Genomic DNA, 19,260 nt, shown 5'->3' with positions numbered 1-19,260 from the left:
TGATGCTTTAACAAGCTAAAACTCTCATCTTCCTCCAGCTGAACCAGGCGGTTCAGTAACATTGTGCATCTGAAACTCGAGGCGGTTGTTTTCCTCCCTTGTTTCAGTGGTTTTACGGAGCCTTACCCAGCTGCCCTCCATTCAGTCCCACTGTATACACCGCCTCTCTGGTCCACAGCACTGTGTGGAACCTCCCTGCAGCTACTCCAATCACTGCTCTACCTTTCAGCATTTTGGAGAACACCTGATTCAAAACAGGAGACGTATGATGATGTGATTCATTAAAAAAAAAAAATAAAAATAACTGATCCCATTTTTTTTTTTATATTCTAATGGAAGCCCAGGAACCTCCCCACCTGTTTGGGAGCGTTTGCTGAGGCAGGAGGAGGAGTCAGGCCCAGCTGGTGGAAGGTGTTGAGACCAAACGTATAAACGTAGCCTTCCTCCGTCAGCACCACTGTGTGGTCTTTAGCTGCTGCCACCTGGGAGCAGTGGTGGGACATCAGACCCTCCACCATCCGAGGAACCTAGCACAGGAAGATGAAAAAAAAGAAATTTTAATTGTTTTTCTTCCAAACTTGGCATAAATTCACATACAGAATCCCTTCACAAATATTCAAACCCATTAAAATGTTAATTATTTTATAGGGATTTGAACCGACACATAGTAAAGTGTAAAATAAAGGGAAAAAGCATAAATTGGAACAGTACTAGGGCTGAGGGTGATGACGTTTCAGGAGCAAATAAGAATGCACAAGTGCACTCATGAGAAACGGTCTGATTCTTTTTGGGAAACCTCCATCCTCTGCATATCTAGAAATCAAGGTTTCATCCAATTCACTGCAAAACAGCTAGAACCCAGCCAGACCGGATGGAAAGCATTCACTACATCTTTCCACAGATTTTAAGCTGGGCTTCAGTCTTTGAATAGACCAGTCCAACACAAATGCACCTTATAAATCCCCTAACCCAGGGGTGCTCAAGTCCAATCTTCAAGAGCTCCAATCCTGTAACTTTTAGACGCATCTCTTCTCTAACACACCTGTATTGAAAGACTCAATCCCCTCATTTAGCCCAGAAGAGGCGTGGTAACGATGTAATTTCCTTACTTAAAAATAAGTGTTTCCACAGCATGATGCTGCCAACGCCTCATCAGACCAGAGCACCTTCTTCTTATCTGTGTTTCTTTAAGGCCTTTTATGCAACTAAAAATAACTGGCTTCTAACTGCTTTCATTATCAACATTCCTCATGCCATCCTTTAGTAAAAGAATAATCTCTGCAGACCGAATATTCAAAATTTGGAAATTTGAAAGTATAACTCTTGTTTTAAACCTCTACACATCTTTATCCCTGAACTGACTGTAGAGTTGCTTAAGCTTGATGATCATGCTCTTTTTTTAGCTTCACCACAGAGAGACAAATAAAATGTATTCTTTTATTCTAACAAACATCTGAGGCCTTCCCAGAACAGCTGCAATTATACATGGGTTAAATTACACTTGGCTGGAATCCATTCACTTTTAAGAGGACGATTAAAGGTAAATGACTGCAGTGGACTTTATTTAAGATGGTCAGATGGGTGAGGGGGGGACAGAAATGCACAAAAATGTCTCCTTTTCTTCCAGCTGAAGAATCAGCCCCAGTTCCTTATGTTTAAATCTTACAATCCCATAACAACTGCAGCTTCACATCAGTTCTTCATTCCTAATTTGTTTAGTCCGTTGCTTCAGGTCCTTTTATACTTGATATTAAAGGGTGTAAATGAGAGGCAATACTTTATCTACAGTCTGCCTTTAAGGAATCTTAAATTTCATAAAAATCTATATCTTCACCCTCCTTATGTGCCTAGAAGTCAGGCAGGGGACGAGTGTCGGCCTCTTTTGGTTGCTGCTGACGCTTTTATGTGACTCACTGCTGAGTCATTGAGAGTTAAGCAGTGGAAGGGAAAATATGACACAGCAAAATGAGGCAAAGAAAAGAAAGAACCTCACCAGATAGGTCTGTTCATCTCCGTGACCAAGTCTTCCTCCTTGTCCATGTCCACAGGTAAACACCTGACCTTTCTGGGACAGGAACACGGAGTGGAACTTACACAGCACCACCTACAGGGAAAAAAGGGCCAGATGGAAAATCCTAATTCAATGTGAGTTTTAACAACAAGTATAGAACTTTGACCTCAGAGCTAAGGCTGTGATGAATCTCCTGCCAAGCTCTCTTGTAGCGACATTAAAACACTGCGCCAATAAACGGCCAGGGCACAAGTGGAAAAGCAAACATCATTATTAATACATTGCGCCCTCAAGCCTTCAACAGAGCGCAGACATGTTTCCTGAAGAATCTCATTGATGTGGAAATTCACACACATGCACCCACAACAGTGGAGCTCATTTAATTAAAAGCATGTCATTGTGGAATTAATATTTAACCTCTAGCACCTGCTGGATTAGGATGGGGAGACAAAGCCTACACTCAGTGTCGCCAGGTCATTGTGTGGTCATGATACCGGATCTACCCGACCAACAGCGATATTATGAAATGAACTTTGAAGGTTGGAAAAAAAAAAAAAAAAACAGCGAAAAACAACTTGCACAAAAAACTTTCTACTGAAAGAATATGAGAAAAGATTATTTATCAGGTGCAGAAACAACAATTCATGACATAATATAACCTAGTTAATTGTTTCTAAAGCAGCAAGCTACTGAAGAAAAATAAAGGTTATATCTATTCTAAATGGTAATCTGCAATGGCTAAAAGAATAGAAAATCTGANACATCTTTTTTTTTTCCGTGAAAATAAGAAAAAAGAAAAAAAAACAATTGCATTGTCTTATTTCAAGTGCATATTATACTAATTATCTTATTTTAAGGGTAAAAATACTCATTCCAATGGCTAATCGTCTTATTTACCTACATAAACTAAGGGTAAATACAGTTTATCTAAGAAATCTTGACTTATTTTTGGATCGTTTTTGCAGTAAAAAGCAATTTCCCTGTTTTAATTTATTTTAAAATGTTGCCTCCTGCAGCGGTGCCAATGAAGCGTAGGGATATTCACGAATCGCGAATGAACTTTGCAGGTTGGAAAAAAAAAACAGAGAAAAACAACTTGCACAAAAAAGTTTCTACTGAAAGAATATGAGAAAAGGTTATTTATCAGGTGCAGAAAGAACAATTCATGACATAATAGAACCTAGTTAATTGCTTCTAAAGAAGCAAGCTACTGAAAAAAAATAAAGGTTTTATCTATTCTAAATGGTAATCTGCAATGGCTAAAAGAATAGAAAATCTGAGACGTTTTTTGGGTGTTTTTTTTTTAGTTTCACATCTTTTTTTTTTTTATGTGTACTGAAAAAAAAATCGAAATAAGTCATGTTTTTCTTAAAATAAGTGCATTTGTTGTTGAACTGAGAAGATAAGTGAGAAGCTTTGCCAATAGAACAATTTACATTAAAAAAAATTGCATTGTCTTATTTCAAGTGCATATTATACTAATTATCTTATTTTAAGGTTAAAAATACTCATTCCATTGGCTAATCGTCTTATTTACCTACTTAAACTAAGGGTAAATACAGTTAATCTAAGAAATCTTGACTTATTTTTAGATCGTTTTTGCAGTAAAAAACTATTTCCCTGTTTCAATTTATTTTAAAATGTTGCCTCCTGCGGCGGTGCCAATGAAGCGTAGGGATATTCGCATTTCTAGTGCTGGCCATAATTTACTCTCTCCACAGTAAGTGACACAAAATAAGCGGGAAATAAACCTTCTCTTTACTCGGTGTACTAAACACAATGAGGAATGAAAGTTCTGAAAATATTTGGATGCAAAAACAAACCAAAATAAAGCGAGGCAGTTTCAGCCACTCTTTCATGTTTCTTTCCCTATTCCAATTGTTTTGATTTGGCATCGGTCACTGGCTTTCGCTACATTTTCTGCGCACGCTTGAGCAGCTTAGAGGCTTCAAAGCAGAATAGAGAATTCAGTGACTGAAACAAACGGCAGCAAGAAGAGTCAAGAGGCTGAGCTAGAAGCGGTAGAAATCCAAGGTTTAGTGACGCCCTCACGAATTTGAGCCTTTCACTTGGTCTGGGATACACTGCCCTTCTATTATTAAGAGAAATATCTGCTGAAACAAATCAAAGGATTTCTTTAGGCTGAATATATTCAACTCAAAATCTGCCATTTTGTAATTTAGAGAAAAAAAGGGAATAGATTCTTCAAACTCAACTTTTTCGAAACCTCAAATTTATTTTTCCAAACGTTTCAAGTTCTGAGCACAGACAAATGCAGGCTCAGCACCTTTTAGCCATTTAAAGTGTCATTTAAACTGCAGCCTGGACAGCAGAGGTGCTGATCACAATGCGAGCCAAACCTAACATTTCATAAAATAAGATCAGGCTAGAGGAGACCACAACAACACATTGAAAAACATTTTTATCTAGATAGAACCAATTCATCAGGTTTACTAAGAGTCTAAACAAACAGAACAAAATTAAAACCTTGAAAAACTGAATCCTTTATCCTACATTGGTTGTATATTCAAAAGAAAATGCCAGAATGAGTCAATCCTGAGGGAGAAAACACACGGATGAGCCCTGAGGAGAAGGTTGTGTAATGCAGGGCTCACGAGACGGGAGTGGCTGCTTTGCCTCAATTAACTTATCTCTTTGGCACAAGTGCACTTTTTTTCTAACACTGATGTAACATATGTTGGCAATGTGTTGATAAATGAGGTGCAATAGAAGGCACTTCCAGTGCATTCTGGAGGAAATGATTAGTCCATCTCCCTTGAAGGATGACACAACCAGATCGAGTGCTTCTTACCTGCTTGATGTAAACTCCAGTCCTGGCGAATACATCCACAAGCTCAGGGTGCTGCCTGCTCTCCTGGTTGCCATGGCCCAGACTAAAATTAGTATTGCTTCCCCACATGTAAACTTCTGTTGGGTCTGCGTTAAAAGGAAATCTTGTCACACTAGCAGTTTCAATGCTGCCTCAAAAGGTGGGTTTTACTAATTATTATTATTAGTATATTATTATAAAGTCTAATGTGTGTATTAGATGTACACATACGCTTCATTTTTTATGTTAATTTACAAATAAAGCAGATTTTCATGCCCGAAAAAGGAAACTGGGTGAGGCAAAAGTGATGAACATTTTCAGATCTTACCAGTGTTTTTGAAGACAACATGTGCCGGTCTGTCTTTCATGGTCAGGTCCAGGACAGACAGTCCTTCCTTGTCCTGGGTGGACAAAAGCCCACCATGCTGCACAATAACAACAAAAAAAACATTAACTAATGACCCTGTTCACTTTTGGAGAAATCAGTCCACAAAAACATTTTTTTTTTGCATTAAAATTATTCTCTGGATTTTGCAGTGGTTCATGTTCTCGTTTAACAACATAATGCTTCACATATTTATTTACCACCAATTAACCAAAGTATTTCATTGGGATCTGATGTGTTAAATCAGTAAAAAGCAGCATAGAAATAAGAAAAAGGGAAAAATCATACATGCTTTTAATTTCTTTCTTCACAATCAAAATTGGAAGAGTGAGACTGGCACCAAATGTGAGCTATAGATATGTTTGTACGGTATTCATCAGAGATGGGGGATCTGGAGTCAACAAGTCATCTCTATGTCACGTAGTTGTTCTGCCCAACCACTGAACCAGGTAAGTCCAATCTGCACAGGTTAAACCAGATTTGACTCAACTGGTTCAGGGGCTAGGAAGAACAAATACATTAAATAGAGATGACTATTTGACTCCAGATCCCCTATCTTTGGTATCCATTCCTCAATTTGGGTGTATACATCCCTGCTAACATTATTAAAGTTAAACAGGCAGAAAATAAAAAAAAGGATCCATGAACACATACCTTAACTAATGATATGAGACAGTGGATCTGTCCATAGAAGGCACTGCGGTGCAGGGCATTCCAGCCAGATTCTTTATCCTTCAACATCAGATCAGCCCCTTTACTTTCCAGCAGCCACTCCAGCAGAGCCTTCTTTCCCAGCGAAGCCGCCAGGTGAAGGGCTGTGCGACCATGGGCATCACGCAAACTGGTTGCATTGTGGCAGTGAGAAGTCAGGAAAGCACGGAGCTTCCCTTCAGATCCACTAGTTAGCGCCGCAACCACCTGGTCTGCGTGCTGCTGGGACCGGCATTTTGGGGTGCAGTCTGGAGATGCCAGGCTCATCCTGACCGCTTCACAATCTTCACTGGAGTTTCCTGTACTTCCGTCTCAGAGTCTCTCTGACACCCACAATTGTAAACAATCTCAAAAACGTGTGGATGTGTTGTAACAAAATAATAACACTGCAATTTCAATTTTGCAGGACAAAAAAAAACAAAAAAACTCTCCAAAGAAAGTACCAAGAAAAAAAGGTAGAGGTGGGATGGAGTGCTAGAATTGTGCTTGTGTTGAGGTTCCACTGCACCCTAGCGACCCCAGAGCCTTTTCGTGACTCGCTTCAATCCACCATTTCGACCAAGCTCTGAACACAGACTAAGCTGCTCGCAGCATATAATGGCATCATGAATTCAAACAATACAAAAACTTAACAGGCTTGTCATACAAAATAGTGCATCTCAAGGTTTGCAAAAATAATCTTTCTATTCAATCATTTACAAAAGGCAACAATTTTAAAAACCCTGACCTTCTCTTCCAGCAGCCCAACCATCCAACTTGAGGGGAAAGGCCACCTTTCCCCCCAAAACTCACGATTTCGTTTTTAAATCTCCATAATTGTAGGGTGAACCTAAGGAGAACAACAACAACATTAGAAATAAAATGCAACAAACACTGAGAACTTGTGTGAATGGAAACAATTTCTGCAGCAATGCTGCTTTAACACCCTCCTATACACAAGTAAGTATTCCCAGGGTGCATTTAGAGTAATAACACAGGAGGAATGAGGTGCCAGGACGTTATGGTAGCAAAGATGTCAAAATGACTCAGGTAATCACAACTTGGACTTTAAAAGCTCACATCTACTGAGTGTACACGTATGATGGGCACCAATGCTAGCAGAACTCCTGCATTATATAACAGGCTAAATTAGCCGGCTAACATTAACTTCAAGATTTTCAGTGTCCTCCAAACTTTTAATTGCGTCAATACTTTATTCCGCGTTAAGGAAATGAATATTTAAAGACATTTATTGAAAAAAAAAATATGAAAAATATATGAAAAACTCAAAATAGCTGTCCACTCATAGCGCAAGCTAATAGCTTCTAGCATATGTTGCTCAGATAGCTCAGAATGTTGTCCAATTTAACATGCAGAAGCAAATTAGACAATCGTTTAAGAAAAAGCAGGACTCCCATCTAAGTGTCGGACCTGCTGTTTTTGTAATACCTCCATTTAGTAACATTGCTGTGTTAGGTTGACTTAACAGAATATTGCTAGCTAGCCTGATGCTATTGCGCTAAAATACATTTATTAAAATCATCGTATTATCTTACCTTCCGCTAGATGAAGAAAAAGGAAGAGACTAAGAAAGTAGCTCTAGCGACGTACATTCTGTGTGCCATAACTAATAAATAGGGAACTTTAACGGCTCTTCATCTGTGGCAGATTTTGACAGGGCTAAATCCTGCAGGTTAGGTAACAACACCCACTTAACATCGAGACTTCTGATTGGTTAAAGCGGCTACACGCTAATATCTGATTGGTCTATTTTTGGGGCACGTCAGTGAAGTCAGTGGCACTGTTGCTAGATGACATCACATACATTTTTTTTTTTTTTCTTAATCTTGAACAACCCTTTGGAGTTGAAGAAGAAGAGGAATCGGGTTTAAATTCTAAAAAGAAGAAAAAGAGAAATTATTACAGTAAATGTGGACTTCATGTTTTAGGATTAACTAAAATTAAATACACGTTTAAAACCGGATATTTCTTTTCCCCCTTACATCTGGTACTTGACATGACCTTTCTCTAGAGGTTAAATATGGTAAAAGAAAATATCTTTAAAATTTACTTTCAGTAATGACAAATTCTTAACATTAAGGTTCTTGGATTTATTAAACAAAACAGATTTGCATTATATATGAAATAGCATATACAAAAAACATAATTCAGCCTCTCATAAAATAAATATTTTCCATAAAAGAGATGGAACAAAACTGATATTCCACGATATATATGTCAATGTCATGTGCTAGCTTTCTGGTTTATGCATAAAACTGTTGATTAACAGTTGTCCAGTGCTCAAAAAAGGTAACTGATTAAGAGACTTATTGTCTACCTTTAATTCTGTGTAATTTATTTATTTTAGACGCTCCCCGCCAGAAAAATGTTACTTGTATGTTAACATATTTGGGGAAAGTTAATGTTAAAGGAAAAATTGTGATAGACAAAGGTGCGCAAAGCTCAAAAAAATAACTTCAACCTTATGAGGTTTTGATTTCAGGAAGATTCATGAGGCCTGAAATGTGGCTGGAGGAGTCAGCGCTTAAAGAGCCACCATTCACCAATCTGTCCATTATGTTTACTGCATTCCTATATTAAGTTATTTATGAACCAGAAACCATTCAATCGTCCCTTTATGGTGTGTTTTTTGTGCTCTGAAGATAATTACACAGCGCCTTGAAAGATTACTCGCACACCTCAACCTTTTTTCACATTATACAACCAAACATCCATGTAGTCTATTCCTTTGGTAGTTTGTGTGCAAGACCAACACAAATAATTAAGTATTGATAATGATCTCCAAAAATCCAGAAATATTAAGTCAGATAAAAGAGGTCCAGTTTCAGATTTTCCTCACAGGCATTGTGGTGTACAGCTGTACTATGTGACCTTTTTAGTCTAGATAAGAAACTCAAGTTGTGAATGCAGCCTTTCTACTGTGAACCAGTTGGTTAATAGCGTGGGAGGCTGATGTTGATCCTGTTTGGCGTCTATGGCAGCTTCTTCTTAGTGAAGTTGATGACCTGATTTATGTGTGTATGTTTAAAAGAGGGGGGAAAAAATAAACAGACATGCACTCTATTCTCTAGTCTGTTAGTGGAGGTGTGTGAAACAGCCAATCAGAAGTCAGGGTCTCTAAGAGCCACCCTAATCCCTCCCACTGAAGTTCTGCATGGATGTCATGGAATTAATAAACACAAATTATGCAATAAACAAAGATAACAAGCACATTTTTTTATTATTATTTGTCAAAAAATAAAGCAGAAAATAATACAAACATATCCTTATGCTTCCATTTTGGCATAAAGGTTGCAAAATACTGTAGGAAAAATCAAGAAACTTCAGATTTTATTGTTAAACTTCTTTGAATATGGGTCTTACCTCCATTTTTTCATTTACTTGCTTCTTCAGAAAGTTTTAATATAATTATTATTAATATAATCATATCTCTTTCTATTTAATCTATGCTATCACATAAAAAAACATTATTGAATTCAAGATACAGCTGATAAATCCTACTTTATTTAGTGTTTGTTGAAAAATGCATTACCGTGTTTAAATTTGAAACATTTTTTTATATTGACCATAAAACATTACCTAAAGAGTGTACTTTTAAACTTCGGGATTAAATTGGTTTATTTCCTAAAAATGAAACTCTGGAGCACCTCAACCTTAGTGTGAACAAGAGAAGTGAGTGTCAAAAGTTTATACATCCACTTGGAAAACATCTTGTCAGCTATGAAGGCTGACAGACTCTGACCAGGGTATCAGTTTCAACCTCAATCCAGGTGTGATGGAATTACTCTGATGGTTGTCCCATTGACCCAGGGCTAAGAATATGAGAGGGGCCAGACAGAGGTAAAAAGGTAGAGTTACACTACATAAGGTACTCCTAAATTTGACATATTAAGGAGCGAGCCCTCCTTTGATATTCCAACCCCAATCCATCCACAGCTGTTTTCTTCACAGAGGTATAATCCTGCATAATCCAGGAGAGCATTGTTACAAAAATCAATGGTTTTGTCCAGAAGTTGATGAAAAAACAAAATACTGCAGTTGAGTTTTTTTCTGATTTGTTGCTTTATGTCAAAATGTTAAAATTCTCAACATTAATACTACCATTAAAATCTAACAGCAGTCTTCGTCATGGTGTTGCAGCTCTAACCACATTTATGCCAACTAGTAAGACAATGAAGTCTTATTTTTATAATATTTTACACCAGTACTTCCTTGTTTTACTGAAGGTGTTCTTTATTGTTATTTAATGGAGGCTTGTTTGAGTAAATAACTAAATAATAATAGAAAATAAATAAATAAAAACAAGACTGGGGTAAACTAACTCGACACGTTTAAGTTGGCAGTAACTGTACTCAGTCTAGTTAATAACTTTAAACTTTTTGGTTTGCAGTATTTATGTGTTAAGTAATCAGGCTACTGTTTGGAAAACAAGCCAACAAAAAAGTATTTCTTTGCCACTTTCAACATGGTAATGTTGGCCTAATCCATCCCTGGCTGCCAATTCAAACCAGTCAGTCCTTGTGAAATAATTCAAATTCAAGTGTTACCCAGGAGTGGAGCTAGATGGGGGGCCAGGGGTGGCCATGGCCACCCTTAGCTAATCATTGGCCACCCCTACCATTCCCCCCCCCCCAATACAGATGGTGGCAGCAGTAATACTCTCAAGTGGAATATTCAAAACATTTAATTTTTTCAGATATTAACGATTACTTGACAACAAAAACAACATGGTTAATTATGCACATCAATATACTAACATTAAACGTGATAATTCATGCTCTATTCAGAACTAGATTTTATGTTACATGGGGTAAAGATAAAGTCTGAAAGCCATCTAGGAGTAATCAGTGAAATCATAAATAAATAACTATTTTAATAAAAACTTAAATAATTAATTTATGTATATATTAGAACTTGTAAATATCACTTTTATGTAGAATAATTGTTTATAAAAGTAGGCAAATAATGACAAAGGAAGAGATGTTTGCCCCAGAACTCAAACCTGAAATAATTGTATCCACTATACCTTTTATCTAGAAAGCACGGATGTTTAAATATATGTTTAAATATATCCTAATATATCTATTTGGTACCCAAGTCTGTAGGAAAGTATAGTTAGTCTTTATATAGAAAATATAGATGTTGTCCTTGTTAATTTTCCTCTTGCAATAGTTTAGATTGAGGTTCTGGCTCCTATCCACTTTCCGCAACCCTTCAGTTGGTTATTGCCTGGCCACCCTTTAAAAATGTTCTAGCTACGCTTCTGGTGTTACCACCCTGCAGTTTTTTTTTCAGTGTACTAAGTTCATTTAATTTATATAAAAAAAGTTTATATGAATAGCAATACTCAAAAGTCTCAATGGTTGTGAATCAGATTATTTTATTTTTTGATGGCTCTTATTGTTTTTCCTATTAACCTGAATGGCTTTATACAAAGGATAGAAGTAAAAACTTGTATGTTTTATGAGGAAAACTTGTTCAAATGACTAATTCTGGGTTGAATTAAAGTCCCTTTGCTCCCCTCCTGTTGTTCTGTAATGGTACGCTCCCTCCCTGTGATGTAGTGCTCTGAATGCTGCTGCTGGGCGGTCAGAAGGCTGGAGGAGCGCCTCAGAGAGAAGGAGGATCTTTGTCTGGGAGGAGGGTGGCTTTGTCTGGAAACCTGCTGCCACAGTGAGTTTGTAGGACCGTTTTTTCATTCTGCGTTTGATTCAGTTTTCCCCCCAAACTGAGCGTGGATGATCCCCTCACAGCTTTAAAAAGAGAAAAGCAGATGTTTCAGAAAAGAGGAGATCGGAGCTTTTTGCGCGTTTCGTGAAAATGTAGAGTATTTAATCCCATTTTGTTTTGTTTTTGTTTTTTACCTGCTATCAGTTATATGGAGGTGTTCCTGGGAGCTGATTTAAATCGGATTAAGGAGGAAACTTTGCTGAAAAACTTTGAGAGACGGGGCGGTGACTTGTTGAGAGGCAGCTTTTCCTCCTGCGCACACTGATTTGTGCGCCTCCCCAACATGCGCCCGCGCCAGGAGCCGGGGAGACCTCACCGGTGCGTTATGACGCGGCTGCTTCTCCTCCTCGCGCTCGCGCTGTCCTGCCGCTGCTGTCCGGACAATTGCCTGTGCTCCCTAGAAACTGTGAAATGCCAAAACCTGGACTTGAACGCCATTCCTCATTCCCTACCGGCCAATATTAAATCCCTGTTCATCACGGGAAACAGCATCTCCCAAATTAACCAGACGTCTTTCCCTACGCGTCTGGAAAACTTGACAGATCTTTATTTGAGTGACAATGAGATGGAGCTTGTGGAGGCAGGTGCGTTTCAGAACTTGCCAAACCTGGAGCGGCTTGATCTGAGTAACAACCGAATCCTGACCTTTGACGAACATGCTTTACCTGATGACAATAAACTGAAGCTCCTAAACCTCAGCAGGTCTTTTCACAATGGTTCCCTGCTCGACTTCTTCCCCCGGGCAAACCTTCTCCAGCTCGCCACCCTGGATCTATCCAACAACAACCTGGAACATCACCGGCTGGACGGCACCTTCACAGCCATGTCCAGCCTGGTCACCCTCAGCCTCCGTAACACCCTCCTCTACACCATCGAGAACTGGAGCCTGCCTGCGCTGCGTGACCTCGACCTGAGGGACAACAACCTGAAGTTTCTGCCCTCCGCCACATTAGCGGAGTTCAGCATCAATCGCAGCCTCCGTATCCAGCTGCTTGGTAACCCCTGGAGATGCAACTGCATCATTGACGACCTGGTGGCGTGGCTGAAGAACTCCACTCAGGTGGTGGACTCTGACAACCTGACATGCTTCGACCCAGAGGCCATGAGGCACACGCCTCTTCTACAGGTGCAGCAGTCTCAGCTGGAGTGCTCCAACAGGGACGGGGTCCTGGAGACGTCCTACGTGTTCCTGGGACTGGTGCTGGCCTTGATCGGGGTCATATTCCTGCTGGTGCTCTACTTGAACAGAAAAGGCATTAAGCGATGGATTTACAACATCAGGGACGCCTGCAGGGACCACATGGAGGGGTACCATTATCGGTATGAGATCAACTCTGACCCGCGTTTGGCCAACCTAAGCATCAACTCAGACGTTTGAGGGCGGTACAATTTAGGGACTTGGAAAAGATGCATTGAATGACTTTATGCATGATAAGTCTTCCTTCTTTTACCTTCAACGATGCCGTTCAGACGGTGCATCTGTTTAACTCTGCTGCATGTCCAGCACAACCGTTTGGCAGCTGTCAGGCCAACTGCGTTTTGCTCTCTGTTACATTGCATGGACGATGAATCAAAGCAGTTTTTTTTTAAGAAATATCTGCAAATTGTATTTTCACTTACCTCTAAACAGAACTGAATGGAGTGCTTCAACTTTTAAAAAATGAACAATTATACCAGCTGTTAATTGCATCCTTTACAATATGGCTCTGTAGAGGAGAAATGTCATACTGCTTGACTTATTTCTTTTTTTTTTTTTAAGTATGTTAACATGTGACATGCAGTACAACCTATGCCTTTTTTGACTGGTTATAATGCACATAGCATATAGGTACTGTTTGGATATAGTAGACGTATGTGATTGCTCTTTTTCTGTAAGGATATTTAGCTAAATAAAAAAGCTGGATTGTTGATCTGTGTGTGAAGTGAAGCCTTAAGTCAGCAGGCTGAAAAGAGTGTGTTCCTAAAGGCATGAATCACATGACAAACACTGAATCTTACCCCCACAGACTGTCAACATGTTAAGCAACAGGGAAAATGTGCCACACTTTCATTTTCACGGTAACAGTTTTAGGTGTAATCTCTCTCTTTTTTTTTTTTTTTTTTGTTAATGAGCAAGTTGCAGCTTCAGCCTGAACTCTCAGCCTGAACAGAGAAGCTAACTCTGCTATGGAGGAATTTAAATGAGCTTCTACCTGGATGTGCATGAGAGATGAGTGTAGCCAGCTGTTATCTCTCCCTCAATTTACTTCCTGCTGGGAGAATCTATTAAAAATAGGTATTTGCTTTCTGCAATTCCCTCCAGGATAATGTGTATAATATCCACGCTGCTGCCAGTTTGCACGTTTCCCTGATATCTGATTTAAGTGATCAAATGCTGGTGAATACATTCAATTTGCTTTGTTACGTGAAGGAAAAAAAAAAAAAAAAGAAAACAGGTGTGTGGTGTTCTGTGGCGGATGCAAATGAAGGCGAAACCGAACTGGAGGTTCTGGAGGGGAACAGAGTGGTTATAATAAAATGAGCTCAAACCGCTTGGCTTTTCATGTTGCATTGTTTTAGGGGAACAAGCCTGCATGATATGGAGTGGGGGGGGAGTCTCTTATTAGTGTTTTTACCCAACTGTCAGAGGCTGTTCTTTCATGCTGTCCAGTGCGATGGGGATTAATAATTAATGTGTGATATTCCTTTGAAGGTTGGGCCATGCATGTTGCTGTCTTGCAGACCAAATTAATGATGTTTGTTGGGTGGGAGGACTGTGAACTTCCTCAGCCTTTTTTTTTGCATAAGGCATGAATATATTAACTGTTGTCACAAACTGGCGGTGTCTCTTACATCTGGCCACACACAGGCCACCGCTGCATGTTAGGCTGCTTGGACCCACATCTGTATTTGCTGCCATCACAAAACTCCATGGTTTGCACAGGCTGTCTCACAGAGATATAATACGGCTTTTGGTGTAGGTTTACACAATCGTGGGTGTTCTTCGGTGGCATAGTGGTTAGCACGGATGACCCATGTATGAAGGCCTTGGTCCTCGACGCGGTTGACCCGGGTTCGAATCCGACTTGTAGTCTTTTGCTGCATGTTTCCCCCCTTTTCCTGTCTGCCTACTGTCCATAAAAATGAGCCACTAGTGCCATAAAAAAATCAAAAAGAAAATATAGGTTTACACAATGCTGTTTCTAGATCAAATATACTACAAACGAAATGGGGCAATATTTAATCTGTAAAGGTCATAGCTACAACTTTTAACAAACAAATAAAAGATCAGAATTTATCCAAGACCATCTATAGTGCTTCAGAATACAGGTATTCATTTTAATTTTTAAAAAGTATTATAATAGTCTTTTTAAAAATTGACTGGCCCAAAATACATAAATATTCACTTCTGGCTCTGATGCTGATGTTGATGTGAAATGATTTTGCACCAATAGAAACAGTATGTTCAAGAAACATGAGTTCAGTTGTTGCCAGATCAAAGAGCTGAGAAATGGTTTCTTCTCAATATTACATTTCTCAGATTCAAGCTAAAAAAGAAGTAAGATGAGGATGAACGTCGACCAAGATTTAGAGCACCGATTCCCACTTAAGGAAGGAAGGGCTAGCATTCGTGCACCAGGATGGGTGAGTGCGGCACTTACTGGCTGAGAGGAGTTAAACTTGTAGCTATTGAACCACATAGTGAATTAACTCTGCAGGCTAAGGAGCTGCAGGTTACAGGCCCCTGATCTAGTAAATGGAAACAGATTCTATCTCAACTTGGTTCAAGCTTAAAGTGAAATGCCTTCATTTTTTAAATAATTTTTAAAGTAAAGCTGTAAAAGTAAGACATGAAACTGGTTCAAGGGACATGTCACTACAGTTAATGTGCCGGCGAGAATCATCATAAAAAAGTGTATTTTAGTGCTATGTCTTCAGTAGAGGGGTCAGAACAGGGGCCACGACCAATTATAGACAAGGGGGCCACTTCTTGTCCACTTCTTCTGAAATTGTGTAATTGGTGTTAAATTCTTTAATTTAACACCAATTTTAAGTCCAAACTAATTTTTCTACACTTTACAACAATAAACCCACCTTTATCACAGAATGTGGTTCTCTCAAACTTAATAGGAAAAAATAAAAATGAGATTGGAGGTTTGGAGAATTTGACCTTAATGAATGGTGTATCAGTTTAATTTTGGTTTTATATCTATTTTTAATGAATTATGGAGCAAAAACAGTCGCAAATCTTACTATTCCATCAGACTGAATGATATTATGTAAAATTTGTGTTGTATGTTTTGGTTCTTATTCCCATGGGCCTGTTGAGTCCTATAAAACATGACAGATTAACCTACCAATCAGCAGTGGCCTCCCTGTGGTATATCACATATAAGGTCTAATAACCACATTGACTTCAAGCAAACTATAGGTTGAATGTATTTTTTTTTTTAAGTTGAATGTTGTCAAATAAAAATGACAATGTGATCCAAAGAAACCTGTCATTTTCTAATTACGTCCAACAGATTTACTAAAATGAGCATCAATAAAACTGAACTAGCGACACAAAAAACAGCAAGATGCCAATTAACATTTAACAATTTTTCCTTTTTTAATTTATTTAAAAAAAAAATCTGTTTAAAACTCTGGTGATTTTCAAACTGGTCTGGGGGGAATATGGTTCTCTTTCAGAAAAAGAAACATTGTTTATTTGTGTGAAGCACTTAACACCAATTTGCTAGCGATGTATTAGCATGTTAAGGGCCGATTAGACTTCTGCAACACATCAAATGTGGCTTGGGTCTGGTCGCGAACAAGTTTTGCTGGTATGCTTCTGCACCGTCGGTCTGGAATTTCTGGGGACGCACAGCAGTTTCCTGCCAAAGCGCAAGGGGGAGCCTATTCGAGAACTCGCGAGAACTTGGGCGGATTGTCACGAGAACTTTGTTTTTGCTGAGACCTTGGCAACTTTATATAATTTGTCTGAGGCATCGACAAGTGGTTGTACTTCCGAACCTCCTCGATTAACCTTTCCTCGTAGTTGTCCATTGTAGTTGTTCCTTGTTTTTTTAAAATGGCGCGCCCCGGCACCTAATCGAGAAGGACGACCACACAGTCAGCCGGAAAGGCATACCAAGGACCAATCACAGCTGCTTTTTGTCTGCGCACTTCTGCTTGAGGTCTGTGCGGGTTTGCGACCGTCCGACGCGTAGTCAGGATTTCCTTGAGGTGTGCGACAACGGTTGCAGAACCTCTGCGTGGGGACAGATTTGTCGGTGCAGAGGCTATGTGTTGCCATGACAATGTAACTTCCATAAACTTGTTGATTAGGCCTAAAAATAATTCAATTAAAATACAAATACACGTAATAGTAAAATTAAAAAAAAGCGAAGGCGAAGTACAATTTTGTAAATTATGAAAAGTACTTTAATGCATTTAAAAAAATAAAAAAAAATCTCCCTCTAATGTTTTCCCAGCAGTTTATCTAATTGGGACAGTTTCTTTTTTAGTCATGCTAACAAAGCACTTCACATGTAGTTTCTATTCATAAAACAGTGAAATGAATTCAAAGGAAATTTATAAAGTAGCTACAGATCTAAAGCTCCAAGATCCACATTCCTTCTTTTGCATTCCTATTATTAGGAACAGAAGGGCTTTCTGTCCCATCCTTCGGTTCAACTACTGGTGAAGCTCTGTGGCTTCCCTACAAAGACGTCAGCCGTTGCAACCTCAGCTTCACAGTAATAGATGCTTCTCCTGGAGAGGGAGGGAATTGCCTTTTTGTCGTCTCCACTCTCCTGTTGCCCTTTTACAGCTCGGCAGGTTAATCCGAGCTGTTAAATAATCCCAAGACAGAGGGTTGTTATATTAACATGGTTACCCTGGTTCCCTCATTATGGATTTTTAATTGTAGCAGGAACATTTCAAAAAGGTATGGCCTCACTTTACAGGCTCACTTTATTCCCCAAAGCGAGGCCTCCTTACCTCTTATTCCCAGGAGGGACATAGAGGTGCAGGCTGCTCTCAACCCACTGTTTCCACAGAGACGGCCAGCGATGAAGCCTTCTCTTCATCATTTATTCTGCGCATTCATATTAACAAGTGATTTTTCACCCGGCCACGCCTCGAGCCACGCTTGGCAGAGCAGGTATAATTACAGGGAGAAAGAAGGGGGGGAAAAAAGAGGTGAGATGGAGGGGTGGGGGGCAGGAATAAATGAGCGCAGAGAGAGAGCTTTGTTCTTCTGGCTCCATCAGCCGACTATTTCTGCGTCCCCAAACAGCTTGGATGTCTAAATAGCCTTGCTATAGTTGAGTCACGATGTCAGCAGAGGTCCAGGGAGGAGGGAGAGGGTCTCGGTCAGCTCTTCAGCTGTTGGGGTCATTCCCTAATAAGGTCTAAAGATCTCCAGACATGAGAAGGAACCATGTAGATATAACTGCATGAGGAAATCTGTTCGGATGGACGTTGGTGGTAAATTTTTCTCTTCAGACAACATGTAGATGAATATAACTTATATTTAGGATGACAAATCAGAAGTAATGGGTGGCGAAAAGCTAGTGTCAGTATGAGATTGTCACGGTGTCAGACCCTTCAGGAGAAATACAGTGGTTTTATATGGACGGGGTTTCATATAAATTTCAAAATGAAATGCGGAACATGGTTTGATGGCTTTTTAAAGCAGAGAAAGCAGCAACTGTATTTAAACTGTACTGATGTAATATTTTTTGCAGAAATGCGTCACAAAAACAGAGCATAAAAATTGAAATATGATTAGGGAGACATTACTGCAATTGTTCATATTGAGATGTGGAGGGAAGGGGAGTGCTTGGATCTAAGGGTTTTTGGCCTCTGGGGTGTATGTTTAATTCAATTCGGTTTATCTATATAGCGCAATTCACAACACATGTCATCTCAAGGCACTTTGCAGTTCACCAGATCATACAGACAAATTGGTTCAGAGTTTTCTATCTAAGGAAAACCAGCGGATTGCATCGACTCATTGACTCGAATGCAATTCCTCACATTAAGCATGCTTGTAGCGACGGTGGAGAGGAAAAACTCCCTTTTAACAGTAAGAAACCCCCAGCAGAACCAGGCTCAAGCAGAGATACAAAAAGCAACTATAAAAGGCGGCCCCGTCCAGGAAACACAAAGCAACGCAGATGAGCTCAGGGCCAGCTCCCATGTCAGAGGATGAAGAGAGCACATCCAGCCAGTCACAGACAGAGAAAAGCCACGATATGCAGGTAGGTTCCGATGACCTGTGGAGGTTACAGTGGGCACTGATAGGTATTCCTCCCTCTTGACCTCTAGCTTAGCAAAGTGGATGGTATCCCATGTTTCATCAAAGAAAGACACACATTGGTCACAGAAACTTGAATCTGACAAAAGTCATAATAATAATGATAAAAAAAATCAATGGAAGTGAACAAATAAAATGTCAGTGTTTCCTTTTCAACCACATGCAACTTTGAGAAGGATTGGTAGGGACAGTCCAAACCAATAATCTCAGCCTTTTTCCCCTTTCTGCTCATGTAATTTAGCCAAAGGTAACAGAGGTTGGGTGCAACTAACTCTGTTCAGAGCGTTTGGAATCAATGTTTTTATTTT

General features: G+C 39.4%; 2 protein-coding genes across 3 annotated transcripts in view; one reads left to right on the top strand and one right to left on the bottom strand.

Annotated features, from left to right (window-relative positions):
* The window catches only part of ibtk (inhibitor of Bruton tyrosine kinase), a 28,616-nt gene extending 20,994 nt beyond the window's left edge, over window positions 1-7,622 (bottom strand). Inside the window, exons 1-8 of one of the 2 annotated variants that reach the window (XM_015388418.1) lie at window positions 7,473-7,622; window positions 6,665-6,766; window positions 5,881-6,260; window positions 5,170-5,266; window positions 4,824-4,948; window positions 1,994-2,104; window positions 357-527; window positions 127-244 (exon numbers count right to left, since the gene is read on the bottom strand). In XM_015388418.1, the coding sequence (XP_015243904.1) occupies window positions 127-244; window positions 357-527; window positions 1,994-2,104; window positions 4,824-4,948; window positions 5,170-5,266; window positions 5,881-6,204 (946 nt within the window). In that variant the 5' untranslated portion in view covers window positions 6,205-6,260; window positions 6,665-6,766; window positions 7,473-7,622. Of the gene's footprint in view, window positions 1-126; window positions 245-356; window positions 528-1,993; window positions 2,105-4,823; window positions 4,949-5,169; window positions 5,267-5,880; window positions 6,767-7,472 lie in introns of both variants that reach the window. The other variant, XM_015388417.1, reaches the window with a different exon arrangement.
* Window positions 7,623-11,538: 3,916 nt separating this feature from the next.
* Window positions 11,539-13,575, top strand: tpbg (trophoblast glycoprotein). The gene has a single exon (XM_015388421.1). The coding sequence runs from the start codon at window positions 11,951-11,953 to the stop codon at window positions 13,043-13,045; it is 1,095 nt and encodes a 364-aa protein (XP_015243907.1). The 5' UTR covers window positions 11,539-11,950; the 3' UTR covers window positions 13,046-13,575.
* Window positions 13,576-19,260: the final 5,685 nt, after the last annotated feature.

This window comes from Cyprinodon variegatus, unplaced genomic scaffold (genome assembly GCF_000732505.1).
Source record: "Cyprinodon variegatus isolate N-32 unplaced genomic scaffold, C_variegatus-1.0 Scaffold422, whole genome shotgun sequence".
Lineage (NCBI taxonomy): Eukaryota > Metazoa > Chordata > Actinopteri > Cyprinodontiformes > Cyprinodontidae > Cyprinodon > Cyprinodon variegatus.
Note: the sequence above shows the minus strand (reverse complement) of the source record. Positions and strands in the feature narration are given on the sequence as shown.